The 19758-nt window shown below is 40.2% G+C and overlaps 2 protein-coding genes across 5 annotated transcripts in view; one reads left to right on the plus strand and one right to left on the minus strand.

Moving 5' to 3' along the window:
• Positions 1 to 2288, minus strand: part of SIAE (sialic acid acetylesterase) — a 39807-nt gene extending 37519 nt beyond the window's left edge. The window contains exon 1 of the mRNA XM_047752165.1: positions 2166 to 2288. Coding sequence (XP_047608121.1) covers positions 2166 to 2232 — 67 coding nt within the window. The 5' untranslated portion in view covers positions 2233 to 2288. The remainder of the gene's footprint in view (positions 1 to 2165) is intronic.
• A 65-nt stretch (positions 2289 to 2353) lies between these two features.
• Positions 2354 to 14547, plus strand: SPA17 (sperm autoantigenic protein 17). 4 transcript variants are annotated; one of them, XM_047752173.1, is made up of 5 exons: positions 2354 to 2496; positions 3555 to 3735; positions 10183 to 10253; positions 11189 to 11263; positions 14223 to 14547. In XM_047752173.1, the coding sequence occupies exons 2-5, from the start codon at positions 3582 to 3584 to the stop codon at positions 14382 to 14384; spliced, it is 462 nt and encodes a 153-aa protein (XP_047608129.1). In that variant the 5' UTR covers positions 2354 to 2496; positions 3555 to 3581; the 3' UTR covers positions 14385 to 14547. The 4 variants fall into 4 exon arrangements, 3 of the variants coding, with proteins under 3 accessions (XP_047608129.1, XP_047608130.1, XP_047608131.1); XM_047752174.1 differs by having other exon boundaries at positions 14226 to 14547; XM_047752175.1 differs by having other exon boundaries at positions 14244 to 14547.
• Positions 14548 to 19758: the final 5211 nt, after the last annotated feature.

The following is a 19758-nucleotide window of genomic DNA, read 5'->3' on the forward strand; positions in this document are numbered from 1 at the left end:
AGGAATTGAGCAATGGCCAAACCCGAGAACAAGAAAGGAGGCAGGACTAGTAATTGTTTTTTGTCAACTACAAGACATTTAATATTTGATTTTTTTTTTTTTTTGCTTTGCCTTTTTTTAAACTAAGACCACACCCGTGGCATATGGAGGTTCCCAGGCTAGGGGTCAAATCAGAGCTACAGCTGCTGGCCTACGTCACAGCTCACAGCAATGCCAGAACCCACTGAGCAAGGCCAGAGATGGAACCCCCAACCTCATGGTTCCTATTGGAGTCATTTCCACTGCGCCACGATGAGAACTCCAACAGTTGAAATTTTTTTAAGTCTTTAATTTTTTTCCTTCATTTGCGTGTTGGAATAGAAAAAGAGAAATTAGTGTTCTGGGAAGTTAAAAGTGGTCATTAAAAGTAGACTGACAAAATTAGGACAGCAGTTATCCCTGGTGAGGAACTGTTAGATGCACTGGGGAGGAATATCCATGGAGTCTCAATAAAACTGGCAACATTCTAGTTCTTAAGTTGGGTAGAACTTCCCTGGGTGTTCATTTTATTATTTCATTGCTACATATTTTTGTACATTTCAAATATTAAGTGATAGGCATTCCTGTCTATGGTATAGGTCACAGCTGCAGCTCTGATTCAAGCCCTGGCCCAGGAACTTCCATATGCTGCAGCTGTGGCTGGAAAAAAATAGGTGATAAACATGGGTGCAGGGGGAATGATTTGAAGGAAAGAAGTCAGGATATGCAACCAAATAAAAAAGAAAGAAAATTTAAATCTTTAACGAATGAAAAATCAAGTTATTGTTAATGAAGGTGATGTAACAATATGACCCAAAGGCAATGATAAAATAGTAATATTAAAGTTAACAGCCTTTAACAGAAAAACTAATAAAATAACAATCCTGCTCTCTTCTTTTCCTTTTCCCCACCTAATATACTGGACTCAAAACTCACCAAGTGGGGACATAAGTCAGGAAATGATACACAGAGTGCTGCTAGTTTACACTTTTGATAAACCCTGAAGAACCATTTATGGGCTGCAGTTTGTCTGCATCTGGGCACCGTGTAGGTTCTTAGGCAGAGCTGCAGTCATTTTTCTTGACTCTGTTCTCCCACCTCAACTTTTTTTTTTTTGTCTTTTTGCCATTTCTTGGGCCGGTCCCACAGCATATGGAGGTTCCAGGTTAGGGGTCCAATTGGAGCTGTAGCCACCGCCCTACTACACCAGAGCCACAGCAACGCTGGATCCGAGCCAAGTCTGCAACCTACACCACAGCTCACGGCAACGCTGGATCCTTAACCCACTAAGCAAGGGCAGGGATCAAACCCGCAACCTCATAGTTCCTAGTCGGATTCGTTAACCACTGAGCCACGACGGGAACTCCTCAAATTTCCTTTCTTAACAGGGACCTTTGGGGTCCACTATTTGAGTGGTCGGATGAAGAAGGAAAAAAAAAAAAAAATCCAGCATTATCCCTTTACTTGCATTTCTGGACAAGGTCCCTCTTCTGGTTTCTCCATGGCTGTGACCCAGCGTCCAGCCTGGGGTATTCAAACGAAACAATATGACCTGAACAATAGTCAAAGTGAGTCACCCTCCTCCTCAATGCCACGCATATTATCCCACCACCAATATCTGCGAGCTGCAGCAGGAATCAAAGCTGTCTTAAATATTCTGAGCTAGTGAGGGGGTTTATTTCTTAGCCCTAATAACCACTTAAAACTAGTAAAATTTAATTCCCCCAAGGAACCCAGCCTGAAGGAAACCCTCCCCAAGGGTGCCACTGAGGGGGCAGCACTGAAATGTTTTGGATGACTGAGTCATCAGTTTCCAAATATTATCTAACTAGCTTCGCCCCCTCCCCTTCGAGTTCCCCTGCAATTATTCAGAGACACTAAGGGCCTCGGTCTGGGAACATTTGGGCTTTCCCCCGCTTAGATAAACCCAACTCTCCCACTCCCTGCATCATAAAGGCAGTGGAAGGGAGTGGAGAAAGAGGACGGGCGGGGCAGCCTAGGCCTTACAAGGAGAACCAGGCTCCGGCCCGGGGTCCCGTCCCAGACCTACAGAGGGGGACTCGGGGGCCGTCCTACGGAGTAACTCAGAGTCCGCATAGGCGGACGGACGGACAGGGGTCGGCCCGAGCCGAGCCCGGCCGCCTCACCTGCACTTGCGTCGGCCGGCAAGAGTAACGACAGCACCAACCCAAACACAAACCCCAGAGCGACCATGTTTGCGAGGAGGGCGCACCCCTGCGCCGCCAGGGCGGTGCGGACGCCAGCAGAGGTGGAGCCTTGTGGGCGGGGCCTGCGCGGGGCCGATAAGGTCAGACTCCGCCCTTGCCAGGTCATTAATTCCGCGAAGCCGTCCGCGGCCGCTGGGCTGGCCCTTGCTCTCCTCGGCCGCCGTAGTTGAATGGTTTGAGGGGGAACGGTTTCCCGGCAACGAGAAAAAACAACCGGAACTTTCAGCTCCAGCTCAGAGAGATTGAAGAGGTGAGGCTGTTTACCCCATTTCCTCTCCGAAATCGACACCTCGCTTTCCCTTCGCCTCTTATTCTCTCAGGGTCCCCTGGGAAACATTCCGGGAAACTTAGGGAAAACTGGCCCCCAAGCAGCCCATTCTGCTAGTGTGAAATCCCAGATCCTCGACGTCACGGCTCAGACTAGACCTGTGTTCCCCCTGCGACCCCTCTCCTCGCCCCACCTTGGTTGAGGGTCTCTACCTTTTCACCTTAGAATGATTTAATACCCCATCTCCTGTTCCCTCAAAAAGAGAAAGGGAAAAAATCTTTACAGATTGGGCCTCACTAAACCACGTAGTCCCAACCTAGACCCCGACCCTACCTTACTCGGCAGCGTTGACACAAACAAGCCAGGTCTCTGAGTGTTATTTGAACACTGAGTAGCCCAACATGCTGCCTAGCGGCTATTCTTACCTAGCTCTGGTATTCCAAGATAGGAAAAGAAACCTGTTCAAGATGAATCCAGAAAATGTAAGACTCCCCAAACGTTGAAGACTGGAATTGCAAAATCATGACCTTGCCCCCAGCGCCCCCCTCCCCGTTGCCCCTTCCAGAGTATACAGATGCTTCGACGAGGCATTGCAGGTCATGCAGCAGAAGTGAAAGCTAAGGGAAAGACTGTGTGAAACTTATTCGACAAGTTAGTTTTAACAAGGACTAGTTTTTTTGTTTTTTAATTTTAGACCCTTAACAGGGCCTTTTCGGCAATTTAAGATGAATTTATAATAATCACTCTAAATCCCCGTGGGATAGCAGAAATTACTCTGTCTTAAAATACTTAGTATTATAGTGAAAAATCTGTGATTTTTCTAATTTTAAAAAATGATTTACCTATTAAAATAGACTGTTAACAGTCTAATAAGGGAAAATTTCAAAAATCTTTGGAAGAAATGGATAGACTTGGGTTGGGTTGGGGGTAAAAAGGATTGAAGTCCAGAAGTTTGGGGTCTCAGAAATAATTTGTCATAGTTGTGGTTATATAAGTAAAATCAGACAAATTTAAAAACAGTATCTTTAACGAATCTCTAGGTACAATAGACAGTTCCTTCCAAGGAGATGTCGATTCCATTCTCCAACACCCACTACCGAATTCCACAAGGATTTGGGAATCTACTTGAAGGGCTCACACGCGAGATTCTGAGGGAGCAACCCGACAATATACCAGCTTTTGCAGCAGCATATTTTGAGAATCTTCTAGAGAAAAGAGAGAGTAAGCTTTTTTAAAAATAGGCATTGGAAAAAAAGAGACTAAGCCTTTGATTATGGTAAAACTTGCTTAAGACCATTCCTATTACACAGAAAGCCTTTATGAGGCAGGTAGCTTTAACAGTTATTGCTTTTTAAAACAGCATGTGCCTTTTTGGCAGGTTCTCTTATGTCACATTATTCCACCTTATGGAAGATTACCAGTTTATCACAGACTTTCTTCACTGTATTTCTCATGAACACATGCAGTGGAAGGGGAGGTCGGGAGAACATTCAGCCCAGCTCTCCATTTTCCAGCATGCTGTCCACCTACACCCTGGGCAGTTGACTGTCTGTTCTTCGTAGGAGGAGTTTGTGGTTTTCTTTACATTTTGACTCTTCTTACTCAAAAAGTATTATTAAGTATTGCAAAAAATAATAATTCTGTGCTCCTTAGATTAAATAAGTTGGTATTCACGGGAGTATATGAAACTGCTCCTCAAAAAAGGCACACAGAAAAACTGCTTTTGAAAAGAAAACTTTTCAAAAAACTTCAGCTTGGGAAGGTGATTTATATTCTTTTTCTGTATTTCCAAGGTCCCATCCTGTCCAGAGACAGTGACTCTATGCTTAAAAGCCAAAGCATAGTTTCTTTGCTTCCATAAATAAAATTTCCACATTCCCAGCCTTGAAGGTCTTTGACTATCAAGACCTGACTCACTGGTCAAGATGGAAATTATTACAGCTGTAGGTTATTAAAAGCCCTAACTAGGAGTTCCTGTCCTCCTGGCACAGCAGAAACGAATCCAACTAGGGATCATGAGGTTTTGGGTTCCATCCCTGGCCTCGCTCAGTGAGCTAAGGATCCGGCATTCCCCTGAGCTGTGGTGTAGGTTGCAGACTCGGCTTGAACCTGGCATTGCTGTGGCGTAGGCCAGCAGCAACAGCTCCGAATGGACCCCAAGCCTGGGAACCTCCATGTGCCACGGGGTGCAGCCCTTAAAAAAAGACAAAAAATAAAAAAATAAAAATAAATAAAAGCCCTGAGTAGAACAACCATTTTGTTTAAACTGTAATCATCATTACTTTTGATTACATTATTTCAAGAGTAGTAAAGTTAACTAGAAATAATCACAAGCAAATAAACATTCTATTTTAAATCATTTCACTGAGGAGGAAACCTACCACAAGGCTTGAATTGAAACAACACCCATACACATAACATAGACTCCACCCCCTTCTCTTTGCTCTACCCTAACAGAGAAATTTGCTATGCCAATTTCCTGAATTGCTGGTCTTTTCCATTTCCAGCCCTGTGAATATTTGTTGCACAACCTGAAACCTAACTGCCACTAAAAAGCTATTAAGAGAAATCCTTTAGAGTAAGAAATGAATTATAATAATCATTAATTTAATTTTATTATAATGTTAATTTTACAAATTCATGAGTAAGAGGTTTTTAGTCATTTTTTAATTTTAGACCTCAGAAACATCTCATTACAAAAACATTTGAGTCATTTGTTGCTAGATCATGATAATTAAAGCAATTAGTAATTCAGACTAAGGGTCTCAGGGTCTCTAATAAAAATTGGGTGAAACTATTTGAAAAAATTTTAAGCACCACACCCATTTCTACTCATGTAAACCAAGGTGAATTCTCCAACTGATAGATGGATCAGAACTTAGTCTCCAAAAAGGAAGAAAATAGTCCTCTAGCCCAGTCTCTTACACAGTACAAGAATTCTCATGCCAGCATCCCACAGAAGTAATTACTAGTCTTAATTCTTCTTTTTGTGACAGGAAATGTTTTAGTATATGATATAAGTGGTCTCTCAAATCACTAGGGAAAAAGTTGGCTTTCTTTTAAATGATCAAAAAATAAAGATGTAAAAAGATCAAATTGGATCTATTTCTTACATCATATACCAGGATAAATTTCCAAGTTTTTCAGAAATTTAAATACTTTTTTAAATGAAATCATACAAATATTGGAAGAAAGCATGAATTAATTTCTCTATAACATAAAAGGAAAATTCTGCTAGCTAAGTTGCTATAATTACTTTAAAAATCCAAAAGCAATTAGAGAAAAGATTGATAAAATTGGCAAAAGTAAACTTTCACATGGCAAAAATCATTGTATGGAAAATAAAAGTACAAATGATAAACATTTGCAATTTATATTCACAACAGGTTAATAAACCTATGAAATAAAAAGGTTGTAGAAATGGTGAAGAAAAAAACAACAACCCTACATAAAATCTGGGCAAGTGATATAAGCAAACAATTTGCACAAAAATAAATACAAATTGTCCTTAATATATGAAAACATAAACCCGTAATAACAGAATAACAGAAGTCCATATCAAAACTACACTGAGGAGCAACCAACACAACTCCCCCCGTCAAATTGGCAAAAGCCAGAAGTTAGGCAATTTATTTTAAGCAAGCCAGAAAAGAAATACATACTCACATACATTGCTGGAGGGCATACAAAATGATACAACCCCAAGAAAGGGAAGTTGGCAATATCTACCAAAATTATATGTATATATATATATATTTTACATTTGACCCAGAAATTCCACTTCACTTTTCAATGTATTCTTACTTGAGGAAGCAATCCAAATATTCATCATAGGGGGTTCATTGAATAAACTTGAGTACATCCACACTACTGAATAATATACTGCTGTAAACAAAAATGGAATGAGGAAGATCTCTATATGATGCTATGGAGTGATCATCAGGATATATTAAGTGAAAAAAACATGGAAAATGTATTTAGTATACTACCAATTATCTTAACAGAGGGGTGTTGATGTGAATACATGTGTTCCTTTATATTTTTTATTTTTATTTTTTCTTTTACAGCCACACCTGTGACATATGGACGTTTCCAGGCCAGGGGTTAAATTGGAGCCGAAGCTGCCAGCCTACACCACAGCCACAGCCACGGCAACACCAGATCTGAGACGCATCTGTGACCTACGCTGCAGCTTGTGGCATTGCCAGATCTGTAACCCACTGAGAGAAACCAGCAATTGAACCTGCATCCTCACAGAGACAATGTTGTGTCCTTAACCTACTGAGCCACAACAGGAATTCCTATTTATATACGTATATATATATATATATATATATATTTTTTTTTTTTTTTTGTCTTTTTGCTATTTCTTGGGCCGCTCCCGCGGCATATGGAGGTTCCCAGGCTAGGGGTCGAGTCGGAGCTGTAGCCACTAGCCTACGCCAGAGCCACAGCAACGCTGGATCCGAGCCGCGTCTGCAACCTACACCACAGCTCACGGCAACGCCGGATCCTTAACCCACTGAGCAAGGCCAGGGACCGAACCCACAACCTCATGGTTCCTAGTCGGATTCGTTAACCAATGCGCCATGACGGGAACTCCTCACTGTAAATAATATTATTCTAAAATGTTTTATATATTGTAGGTCATGCAAATAAGTAACTACTATTATTAGAAATAGAATTTTTAGTGTAAATAAAATGACATACAAATATAAAAAATTAAAGTAAAAACCCATAATTCTAAATTGAAAAATATCAGTATGACTTCATGATGCACTTTCTCTTTTAGAAAATGAAGGTATCAGAGTTCCCTTCATGGCTCAGGGGAAATGAATCTGACTAGCATTCATGAGGAGGCAGGTTCTGAAACTAACAGCACTAACGGCCTGAATCTAACCAGAACACAGACTGGGACCTGAACCCATGTGCCGGGACGCAAACCCAGCCAAAACCCAAATTGGGACTTGAACCCACGGTTTTACATTCAAGTTACTCACCCTCTGTTCCGACTCACTGAGGTTCTGGTTCTTTACGCCTCCAAACAGAAGGAATTCAGCGAGAGACAAAGTGATAGGCAAGAAACAGATTTACTAGGATAGGACACTTGTAAGAGATGCAAGCAAGCAGGCAAGGAAGCTCTGCCCAAGGATCAGGTGGGCCACAGTTTTATCATCCAAGGGGATGGGGGGCTGGAAAGGCCCGCCTCTTCCTTTCTGGGAGTAGTAGCTCCTCCTTAGTATCCGGTGAGGTGTGTATTCAAGTCAGCTGAAGGGAGATCCTCCAACTCCTGCCCTAGGTCTGAATCTGGATGCAGGCCTCAGCCCATCCCCCCACCCAATGACCTGAGGCAATTCTCCCACCTCCACTAGTTAAGCAAGCCTGCCTTTTCTTGAACTTACAGTGGTCTCCCCAAATCCCCCAGGTTTCCCTCTTTATCTATGACCCCCTCTTGGGACTTCTACAACCACCTGTGCCTACTCTAGCCCTATCAGTTCAATCCCTGGCCTTGCTTAGTGGGTTAAGGATCCGGCATCGCTGTGAGCTATGGTGTAGGCTGGCAGCTACAGCTCCAATTCAACCCCTAACCTGGGAACCTCCATATGCCGCAGGTGCGAGCCTAAAAATAAAAAAAAAATTTTAATTGAAAGTATCATTTTCTGGCTCTATACGTTTTTTAAAGGCCTCAAAACAATGACCAACCCTGTACCAGTGAGCACCTAGTCCCTAGATTGTGGCCTCTTAATTATCATTTCCCAGGATCCTGGGCTTCTTGGAGAACTAACCAATCCCATGTACTGAGCAGGAAATATGCAAGATGAACCTCAAAATTTTGCCTTACAAGAAAATAAGAAAACTATCAACGATTATTAGAGTTGTTTCCAAAGGACTCAGGAACGTCTGAGCACCTAGTAACTCCTGCTGGACAATTTTGGACAATTAGAGCATCAATAAGAATAATAAATGCAGTAAGTCTGAAATTCATCCTATGCGTTAAATATTCATTAGTTCATAATGATTTACCGAAACAAACAAAACCCACCTTGAGAGGATTCTACGGAACCAACTGATTAATCTTAAAACTGATAAATAAAAGGAAAGAACCAAACCTTTAGCCTACCTTTTCCTTAAGAACTATATTTCAGGGTAACCAAATATGGAAAATAGTTAAAGTACTCCAGAAATAAAAAAGTAATGATCAATTAGAACATTGCCATTTCAACTCCTAAAGAAATTATCGAAGCAGTCATCATTAATGGGCCCATAAAAACTGTAAAATGAGAAAGAATCAGATATTATATATCTCCGGACAGAATTACACTGCACTACCTATAAAGTATTCTTGAAAACGAAAACTCAAACTTGAATCAGATGGAACCTATAGATCTAAGAGCAGTCTACAGGAAATTCAGAGGCAGAGGAATTTGTTTAAAAAAAAAAATTACAATGGAAATGGAATCAGAAATTTCTAAACTATGGAAAACTCCAAAGGAAAAATGACTCAATTTCCTCAACAAATAAATTGCAAGGAAAAAAATGTGGAATGGGAGGGAAGGAGGTTTCAATTAAAAGAGATTGAAAAGACATAACAAAAGGCTGTATGTGCCCATTGTTTGGGTCCTGATTTGAACAAACCCACAGCAAAAAATAAATAAATAAAAGGTAACCAAAAATATATTAAGCAATGGGAGAAATTTGGATAGTTGATGATATTAAGGAATTATTATTAGTATTTTTAGATGTAGTAATGGTTTGTGGCTTTACATCTTAGAGATACATGCTGAAGCAAGTATCTGTAGATGAAATAGATTTCTGGAAGTGGCTTGAAAAAAGGGCAGGAAAGTGAGTGAAGTTACAAATCAAGTAAGATCAATAGTGAGTTTATAATTGATAAATATGAATAATGTGCACATGTGAATTTCCTACATTATTCTACTTTCTAAGTTTGAAATTCTTGATAATGAAAAGTTAAAGAAAAAGTCTGTTTAAATATAAATACTTCAACTGACTACAAAATATGCCTAATTTTAAAAAACTCCCATCCTTCACTTTTCCAAACTTCCTTACTATTCAGCATTTATGTTTATACATTTTCCCATTGTGGCTCAGCTGGTTAAGGATTCCATTCCAGTTCCTGGTCTTGCTCAGTGGATTGAGGACCTGGCATTGCTGTAAGCTGTGGTGTAGATCACAGATGCAGCTGGGATCCCACGTTGCCATGGCTGTGATATAGGCCTGCACCTGCAGCTCTGATTCGACTCCTGGCCTGGGAATGTCCATATGCTACAGGTGCAGCCCTAAAAATGGAAAGAAAAAAAACTTACATAAGGTTATGTAATTAAATAGTAATGTTTCTATACTTATATTTAAGTATTGGCATCTGTTTTTTCTCTCTCTCCCATTTTATTATAAATTCTATGAAGGCAGCAATTCAGTTTTTTAACTGCTTTTCTAAATGTCCTCAAGGGTTCATTTAGTATTTAATTCACCATCATATATTTAACAATCTAGTTACATCTACAGCACTAGGCTCTGTATAACATCAGTAACATTTTCAACTGGCAGTAAAGGACCTATACTTTGAAAAAGAAACATGTTTTATGTTACTAGTCTGTATTTACTTTAATGAACTCAAGTCTGAAATTATTTTATTTTTTTGTCATTTAGAAACCAACTTTGATCCAGCAGAATGGGGAACTAAGATAGAAGACCGCTTCTATAACAACCATGCATTCAAGGTATGGTCCCATGAAGCTATTGGATTTGGTTAATTCTTCTCCCTATCTCTAATACAGAGATTATTGGGAATCTCCCCCAAATTATGAATATTGTAAGAGGCATTACAAATGTCTTATTAAATCTATTTAATTGTACTGTTCTTTCTGTCAAGAAATTCTTTTCTAAGGTATCTGAATCATGTACAGTACTTAGCTTAAATCTAAAGACGACGAACATGTTTTATATGAATACCGACTGTGATGCAGTAGGTTAGGGACCCAGCATTGCTGCAGCTCTGGTGTAGGTCTCAGCTGTGGCTAGGATTCCATCCCTGGCCTGGGAACTTCCATGTGCCATGGGTGTGGCCAAAAAAATTATGTTTTATGAACTAAAGGAGCTCTTCTCATAGGTTATAAATTAGCAATGCTTCCATTCCGGAGAAAGATTTTAGTAACCATGTCAAAACAGAGCTGGTTTCCCTATTTCCTATATAAATTCTTCCCCATAGCAAAAATTACTTCTTCGACTTAGTTTTTAATCTGCAAACTTCATCAAAAAAGTCAACTTGACCTCACACTATGGAATACAATAATAGCACTTATTTCATTACTATTTGAGAAACTACTAGCACCTCTTTTTTATTCTCTGATGACAATTCATTACAGCATCATATCACATTTTAGTATAAGACAGTGCTTTGTTTTTAATATAATATTACACACATTCCAAAAGCAAAAGATCAAATTTTTTTTACCAATTCTTTGGTCTTTAGTATTTTTATTCATATTCCCTTGAGAGTTTTCTTTTTCTGCCTACTTTCCTTGTTAACAAATCATATTTAATTCCCACTACATATCAATAACTTAAGGTAATATTTAATTACCTTTAAGCTGTTAGATTCAAGACTTTACTATTTTGGAAACATTGCCTATTTGGCCCTCTCCCCTTTTTCCAGGAGCAAGAACCACCTGAGAAATGTGAGCCTGGAAAAGAAAAGTCTCAGACATCTATGGAGGATACACCAGCCTTAGTAAGTTATATTTTCCATATATTATTGGATTCCTACAAAGAATGACATCACTCAATTTAAAATTTTTCCAAAGATGAATCTAGTCTCTTATCCATATTCCTAAAATTATGATTTTGCTTTCTAGATAACTAGCGTCAGTGATACACTAACTGGTGGATCATTTTTAGCCATGCCTCTTATAAAGGAAAACTCATTCTTCCCCTTAAAAATAACAATCTCATTTTCCAAGATTGTCAATGGAGGGGAGAATCTCCCCAAGCAATACAAACAGAAATCACAGCCTCAGTATTGATCCTTTGGCTTCACCTTCCACTTTGGAAAATTTTCACTAATTGATGCTGTCACCACCACACAGTGGCAAAGGTTCAGATGGGGAATTACATACAGCCAAATAAAATGGCTTTATCCAATGAGTCCTACTCATCTTCCATGCATTTTGCCCTGCAAAAATGACTTCCTGCCTGACAGTCTACTCCCAAGCAATATGTGCTAGGTTCAGTCCACTCTCAAAAATGCCTATATTCAGTGGTGTGCTAAAGTCAGCTCTTAAGAGACAATTGTGCACATGCCTACAGAACCCCACATTCAGTAGCATCACTTTGATAGTTTGAGATCAGCCACAGTGGGAGCATTAAGATCATGGTAAATACATAAATCAGGACCATTTTCTTTCTGGAGAGTCAGTTGTTAAACATTTACCAGCATATCATTCATTGTCTATATGCTTCATAGTCCAGACTCAAGAGGACCAAGCCTAGTGAGAAAAAAGAACTCACTATGTACAATGTTGAAGGCCAGACTTCTGAGTTTCTTTACATGCATTGATGTCCCAATTATTGGCAGATATTTACCCAAGAATTGACATCAAAAATGGGCATTCCCCCTCAAGGAATACCTTTCTTCCTACCCAGTGGGACATAATTTTTCCCTGTAACCTTTACAAGTCATTTCAGAATTGTATCAGTACAATTCAATCAGCCCAGCGTTAGCATACGATGAAGTAGGAGGTCAGGAAAGAAGGAAAGGAGTGTCATTTCCTTATGTCTTTAATAGGTGCCCTTGCACAGACTCTTATGACTTTGAATTGAGATCCCACTGATTTCCAACATCAGTATAATTCATTTTGCCCATACTAGGGCATCGTCTCAGAGGATTTTATACCAATCTGTTTGTATTATTAAGTTTAAAAGAGCTGGATTTGCCTCATTGTTTGTCAAGGGGAAGGGAGAATTTAAACAACCCAAAGGGCCATTAATAAGAGAATGAGTAAATAAATCAAAGTACATCGGTACAATGGAATACAATGGTGTCATTAAAAAAATAATGGATACAGAGTTCTCCCTGTGATTCAGTGGGTTAAGAACCCGACTAGTATCCATGAGGATGCATTTTCGATCCCTGGCCTCGCTCAGTGGGTTAAGGGTTCAGCATTGCCATAAGCTGCAGTGTAGGTGGCGGATGGAGCTCAGATCTAGCATTACTGTGGCTGTTGCATAGGCCGGCTGTTGTAGCTCTGTTTCTATCCCTAGCTCTGGGAATGTCTACATGCCATGGGTACCACACTAAAAAGAATAATAATAATGGACAAAATTATATACTGAATGACAAAGAGAGAACCAAGATACATTGTTACATGGAAAAGTAGTTGCAAAACTTTGTGATTAGCATGATCTCATTTTTTAAATAAAAAGGCAAATATATATACCCAGATGAGTACATTTGCATATAGAGAAATTTTAGAAGGATATTTATACTCAACCCATAGTAATAATTACCTCTTAGGAGTAGGATTTAGGAAGAGGGAGAAAACTTTCACTACCGGTGATATTTAAGTTTTTAAATGTATATGTATCACTTTTATAATTAAAAATCTATTAAAAGCTGTATATCTATTGAACTGTACACTTAAGATCTGTGCATTTCACTATCTGTAAATTATACCCACTTTTTTTTAAAGAGGCTGTACACAAAAATTCAAGAGCTCTCATTGTGGCTCAGCAGTTTACAAACCCAACTAGTATTCATGAGGATGTGGGTTTGATCCCTGGCCTCACTCAGTGGGTTAAGGATTCAGACTTGGCTGGGATCCCGAGTTGCTGCGGCTGTGGCGTAGGCCACCAACTGCAGGTCTGATTCTACCCCTACCCCTGGGAATTTCCATATGCTGCATGTGTGGCCCTAAAAAGAAAAAAAAATTTTTTTAATTAAAATTAAAAATTAAAAAAATTCAACAAACCAGGATAAAACTGACTTTATTGGACTAAATAGATTTCTCTTTGGCATTTCACTTTATTATTATTTTTTTTAACGTTTTTGCTTTTTAAGCCCGCACCTGCAGCATATGGAGGCTCCTAGGCTAAGGGTCAAATCAGAGCTACAGCTGCCGATCTACGCCACAGCAACTCAGGATTCAAGCTGAGTCTGCAACCTACACCACAGCTCACGGCAATGCCGGATCCTTAACCCACTGAAGGAGGCCAGGGATGGAATCGCAACCTCATGATTACTAGTCGGATTCGTTTCCCCTGTGCCATGACGGGAACTCCGGCATTTCACTTTAAATGTATAATTTTGATTAGCTAATCATTGAGAAACGAAGAACACTTTAATCCATTTTACGTAATGATGATTCTTTTGAAACAGCCCGTTTACTATACTTCTTGGCATTTTTACTGCACTTCAAGGATTCTTATTTCCCCCCCAAAAAAAAGTTAAATAGGAAGCTGTTATGTGGGAGCTGTTTGGGGGGGGAGAAATTGGCAATGATCTTTTATTGCAGAGACATATCAAAGACTGACAAAACAAAATGCCTGATGTTTTAACATTCACCATTTGGTACATAAACAATGTGACAATATATAAAATTCCCTCAGGAAGCAACCCATCTCAGTTATTGCATCCCTAAACTGTTTAAATTTGTGCTCTTATTTTTATGGCATCAAAATCTGGGCTATTTAAGAAGTCTCTTCTTCCCACGAAGGAATCTTCAAAAGATAAGAACATGGAGGAGAATGCTGCTCTTAAAATCCAAGCAGCCTTCCGGGGACATTTAGCCAGAGAGGAGGTAAGGAAAATGAAATCAAGTGAGCTTCAAGAAAACGAAACAGAAGAAAATGAGTGAGAAGACTGGCTTTACCCTCCAGAAAACACAAAAAAATCCGAATCCATCAACACTGTTCTGATTGTCTTTTTTCTTAGTGAGATTTGATGTTGTGAAATAACATTTGTTGCTGTTGTGAAAATCTGTCGCGAGCATTTGTTTAATAAACATGCCATTGAACACATGCCTCTTGAAGATTTCTCTGAGATCATGAGACTTATTTATACTTCTCCCAAGTCTATCTATAGAGACCCTTGGATTTAGAGTTAGGAGTATCTGAATTTTCAGAGATCTCAGAGGCTGGGTCATCTAACCATCATCTAATGAAGAAATCCGCTCTATCACATCCCTGAAAAATAGTCCTTTGGCTCCTGTTTCACTCCAGTAGTAGAGAACTTCACTGCCTTTCAAGGAGAGTCCATTTAATTTTTGAATAACTCAAATCTGTCTCCCTGTAAATTTCACCCATTGGTTTTCATTTGTCAGGCATGCATTCAATCTTTTATTGAAAAAAATATATTGATTACAATTCATATGCTGGGATTTAGTAGTTAATATCCATTCTTACAGTCATGTAGCTGACAGGTTGTTTCTTTTTTTTTTTTTTTTGTCTTGCTCTCCAGAACCATGCAAAACAAGACTAATACGTAATATTTTAAAAAAACAAAAGCTATCATAACATCATAAATACTCTTATTTAGCTAAAACGTCCCACATTTCTTTAATGTAAAAGATAATATAAACTCAGAGGCCTATGTCTTTTTCCAATGAACTGCTCAAACTCCTTGTACCTTATTTTTATAAAGTTCAGCTTTCCTTTTTTGAGGCTTCCTCACCCTTAAAAATCTAAGACAAGATGCAGTTCCCTTCCCAACATGTGAGAAAGTGGAGTCTTATTTAATTAATGCTGTTGCCCTACATGAGCAGACTGAAGGCATGTCCTGGCTGGTTCAGACTCCTGTCTGCACCACAGTGGATGTCCCATGCTTTGGTTCTAGGATGACACTCTTAGTTCACAGACATTGTTCCCCAAAGCTCAAAAACAGGCCTGGGTGGCTCAGACTTGAGGAGCTTGTAAAACCCAGCTGTATGTTATGTAAATCAAGTGCATATACTGTGATCCTTATCCTAAGCTCATTCTCTTTTTGCAAAGCAGAAAGGTACCCCATTGCCCTTCCCTCTCACCGAGCTTTCATCAGGCTTTACAACAGTTCACCCATGTGAGTGATCTTCTCCCCCCAAACAAAGATGACTTTCAAGATTGTGACATTCATTCTCTAATCTTTACTCACATCCTGGCAGCCAACCCCCTTCCAAGATCTTACTGCCAATAGGGAGCTGCATGCTAGCCAAACACATCTTTAATACCCAATGGACCCTTTCCTCCTATCCTTAACCCCCTTCTCCCAGACTTAGAGGGGAAAAAAAAACCAAAAAACTTTCCTCCAGGATTTCAGCTGCTCATGCCCTCATTACTTTCAAAACACCTGTTCCAATCCATACCTTTCCTCCCTCTTCTTGATGTAGAGACCTATGAATAAAAAGAGCAAGTGTCTTCTTCTCTATGGCCAACCTACAACAAATAATGGACAGGGACAATATAACCACCAAAAAATACTGTCATTCAAAATGGGGGAAAATGGAAACAAATAGCAGCCACTGGTCCATAACAATTACAAAATCCCATGGAGCAAAGTTCATCAGGTTCCGCTACCTAAGGAGGGAGAATGTTGTTCCATGATTAGGTACTGGTTCTGCTCCCTAATAACGATTAGCCATTCTATTCTCTATAGCTCTTGGTTCCACAATCTAGGCAATCATGCTTTTTTTTTCCGAGGGCCGCACCTGTGGCATATGGAAATTCCCTGGGCTAGGGTTGAATCGGAACTACAGCTGCCGGCACCACAGCAATGCCAGATTCCCACCCACTGAGTGAGGCCAGGGATCAAACCTGCATCCTCATAGATACTAGTCAGGTTGGTAACCCACTGAGCCACAATGGGAACTGTTAGGCAATCATTCTTTTTCCATTATCTTCTATGCATCTTTTCTTGGAAAGTGCATTGGAAAATTCCCCTTTCTTGATAGATAAGTAGGTTTCTCAACCTGATTCCTGCCTGTAGAAAACTGAAAGCACAAAATTGTTTACATCCTACCCATCTTCAGCCTCTTTAAGCAGTTGGTAATGCTTTTGCCAATAAACTTTTCCCCAAAAATATATGGGTTTTCTATGTGTTTGACCCCAATCAGCTTCATGTGTCAAAAGCAGCACGCAAAAATTTTTAAAGGTATGCCTTCCTCCCTCTCTAGATTAATTCTATTAAGAATTGGAACCAATATTTCAATATCCCAAAGCCTCATAGGTGTCATAACTCATCTCTGCTTTTACTTTCTCCCTTTCAACACAGAAGCCAGAGTATCCTATTACAGACATACAGTCATATGTCACTGCTCTGCCTAAAACCCCCAATGGTTTCTTATTTCACTCATAAAAGCCAAAACCTTCACAACAGTATACAAAGTTCTATGCAGATTTTGCCTCCTATTACCTCTCTAACCACTTTCCCCTTTTTAATTTTCCTTCTGGTTCCAAACATCATTCCATGTAACTCGTTTACTTTCTGCTTCCTCCTTCTAGAATATATGCTCTTTGAAGGTAGAGATTTGCTGTTTTGTTCACAACCTAGTGCCTTTTTTACATGCAGCAAGAAAGAATGAATTAAAAAGAATGAGTGAATTATTTCTAGCGCCTTATACAGAAGTGGGAGAAACTCTAACAAATATCTCTTCCACCAAATTAGCTTTGATTGAGTTATACATCCATCTCTGAATGAATCATTGAGGTATGGGGGAAAGTATATGCTAATGGGAGTACACCTATCACCATCAGAACCCATCCCTGGAATAGGGGGTCACTTCTGCCCAAAAAAACCTGGTGGAGGACTTCCCGTCATGGCTCAGTGGAAACGAATCTGACTAGCATCCATGAGGACACAGGTTTTATCCCTGGCCTTGCTCAGTGGGTTAAAGATCCGGTGTTCCATGAGCTGTGGTATAGGTCCCAGACATGGCTTGGATCTGGCATTGCTGTGGTTGTGTAGGCCCTCGGCTACAGCTCCATTGGATCCCTAGCCTGGGAACCTCCATATGCCTTGCATGCAGCCCTGAAAAAAAAAAAAAAAAAAAAAAGGCAGGAAAAAAACCCATGAAAAATGTTGCTCTGTGGGAGGCTAAGTGTGAGAGTTTGCCAGCATGAATTTTTCATAAAACGTTCATGTGAACACTGTACCTAGGGAAAAGGAGTCTTTGATCAAGATCATCGATCGGTCCTTTTTAATAAATTTAAGTCCAAGGTAATTTGGAAGGACGTGCTCTCTGTTGCACGGTGTATGGAGCACGATTGGCCCCTCTGTGAGTGAGATGAGGCCAAGATAAGAATCTGATTCTGCCTCTAAAGATATTTCACATTTGCTGTTGTTCTAAAGCAAACTAAAAAGTGACTTCTCTAATTTCTCAATAAAATTAACCCAATAGTTCCTCTTCGTACCTCAAAGCAACCTCACTTTTTCTAAAACTTGAAACCATTTCAGCGGGAACTATATTTTCTTCAAACTTTGGGTTTTTGCCTATGAAGTCATCCCCATATTCTTATCTTATGGGATGGAGACGAGGTTATACAGAAGCCAGGAACTATGCTCTCTTGACCTGAGGATCTTTCTAAAGAGCACGTTACAAACATAGGACTTTGGCAGTTTATTTTTAGCCCTATTTTCCCTCTCCCATATATCTGTAATGAGCATATGATGATGACAAATTTTCTATAAATTTATGGTAAACTCATGTCCAATCTGAGGTGATTTTGACAAATAAAGCTATTGAGGTTGACAGTTATTTATGCCTGTGAGGCTCTCAGAAGAGACTGAACATGCAAAATATTCCACAATGTGAAATTATTTTCATGAATGAAATGTGCTTGGGAGTGGGCAGTCTCTGTTGTGTGGAGCAACAAAGCAAACACCTGCTGGGTGGTGATATTCTAACTAAAATCTCAAGAGTCACCACACTCATCACCAACCACCTTGGCAAAGGATGGTCAACACTCCAGACCAAAAGATCACCAGAGGATGGACGTGTCCTGTGTCAAGAGGGAATCAGATATAGAAGAGAAGTTGTGAACACTGACCATCATTCTGTCCCTGAAGACACCTGTCTCAGAGGCTTCTGACCAAGAACTGAGGTGTTTTATTCAATCGAAACTGTATTACTAAGAAGTAGGGGTCCATTTGATAAATCAGTCATTAAACCAGTTTTGGAATCTATCCAAAAAGATTGTTTTTGAAATCCTTGAGACAATAGAAAGTACACTTGCCTGGAGACCTAAGGAGCAGTTGGAGGAAAACATGATCACTGCAATGCAATACCCATGATGAACTTAGAGGTACTTGCTTTCTTTTTTTTTTTTTTGTCTTTTTGCCATTTCTAAGACCGCTCCCGTGGCATGTGGAGGTTCCCAGGCCGTAGCCACCGGCCTACGCAAGAGCCACAGCAACTCGGGATCCGAGCCGTGTCTGTGACCTACACCACAGCTCACGGCAACGCCGGATCCTTAACCCACTGAGCGAGGCCAGGGATCGAACCCACAACCTCATGCGTTCCTAGTCGGATTCGTTAACCACTGCACCACGACGGGAACTCCTAGAGGCACTTGCTTTTAGACTTCCTTGGGGAACGGAAGACTGAACCTGCCCCCATCCACCCCACTTTTTCAGGACTGAAGGCTTCGTCCTTTCTAGGAACTGCCTTCACCAGGCTGTACCCTCCTTGGAGGCAGCTTTCATCCAATGACTAGTCATTGCAGTAGCTCAAGGGCTACTATCTAAAAGTGAGACAAGCCTACAGCGCCATCCCAGCTCGCAGCCCAAAGATCAGAGGAGCCTGTGTTGTAACTTCATCACACTTCAGCTTGGTCCCCTAGCCAGTCCTGCTTCCCTTCCATCCTTACAGATGTTGTTCCTGAACATACTCATTTCTAAATCAGCTCTAGGCAAACATACAAAGCCACTGGTCTCAAAAACCATTCCTGATCGGTGAGTTGAAAATCTCTGGCATATCTACATGTTTAAAAAGTCTTTTCTGGTGTTCCCTTTGTGGCTCAGCAGGTTGAGAACACAACCTAGTGTCTGTGAGGATGTGGGTTCAATCCCTGGCCTTGCTCAGTGGGTTTAGGATACAGAACTGCTGCAAATCTGCGGTCTCAGATGCTGCTTGGATCTGGCATTGCTGCTTAGGCCGGCAGCTGCAGCTCCAATTTGACCCCTGGTCTAGGAAATTCCATATGCCACAGGTGCTACTGTATAAAGGGAAAAAAAAAAGTCTTTTCTTCCTCTAACGAAAA

Source organism: Phacochoerus africanus, chromosome 11, assembly GCF_016906955.1.
Source record: "Phacochoerus africanus isolate WHEZ1 chromosome 11, ROS_Pafr_v1, whole genome shotgun sequence".
NCBI classification, from domain to species: Eukaryota; Metazoa; Chordata; class Mammalia; order Artiodactyla; family Suidae; genus Phacochoerus; species Phacochoerus africanus.

Coding starts and splice junctions, on each gene's coding strand:
- SPA17 (XM_047752173.1), top strand. CDS start 3,582: ATGTCGATTCCATTCTCCAACACCCACTACCGAATTCCACAAGGATTT. Junction 10,254..11,188: donor ATAACAACCATGCATTCAAG/GTATGGTCCCAT, acceptor CCCTTTTTCCAG/GAGCAAGAACCACCTGAGAA. Junction 11,264..14,222: donor TGGAGGATACACCAGCCTTA/GTAAGTTATATT, acceptor GGGCTATTTAAG/AAGTCTCTTCTTCCCACGAA.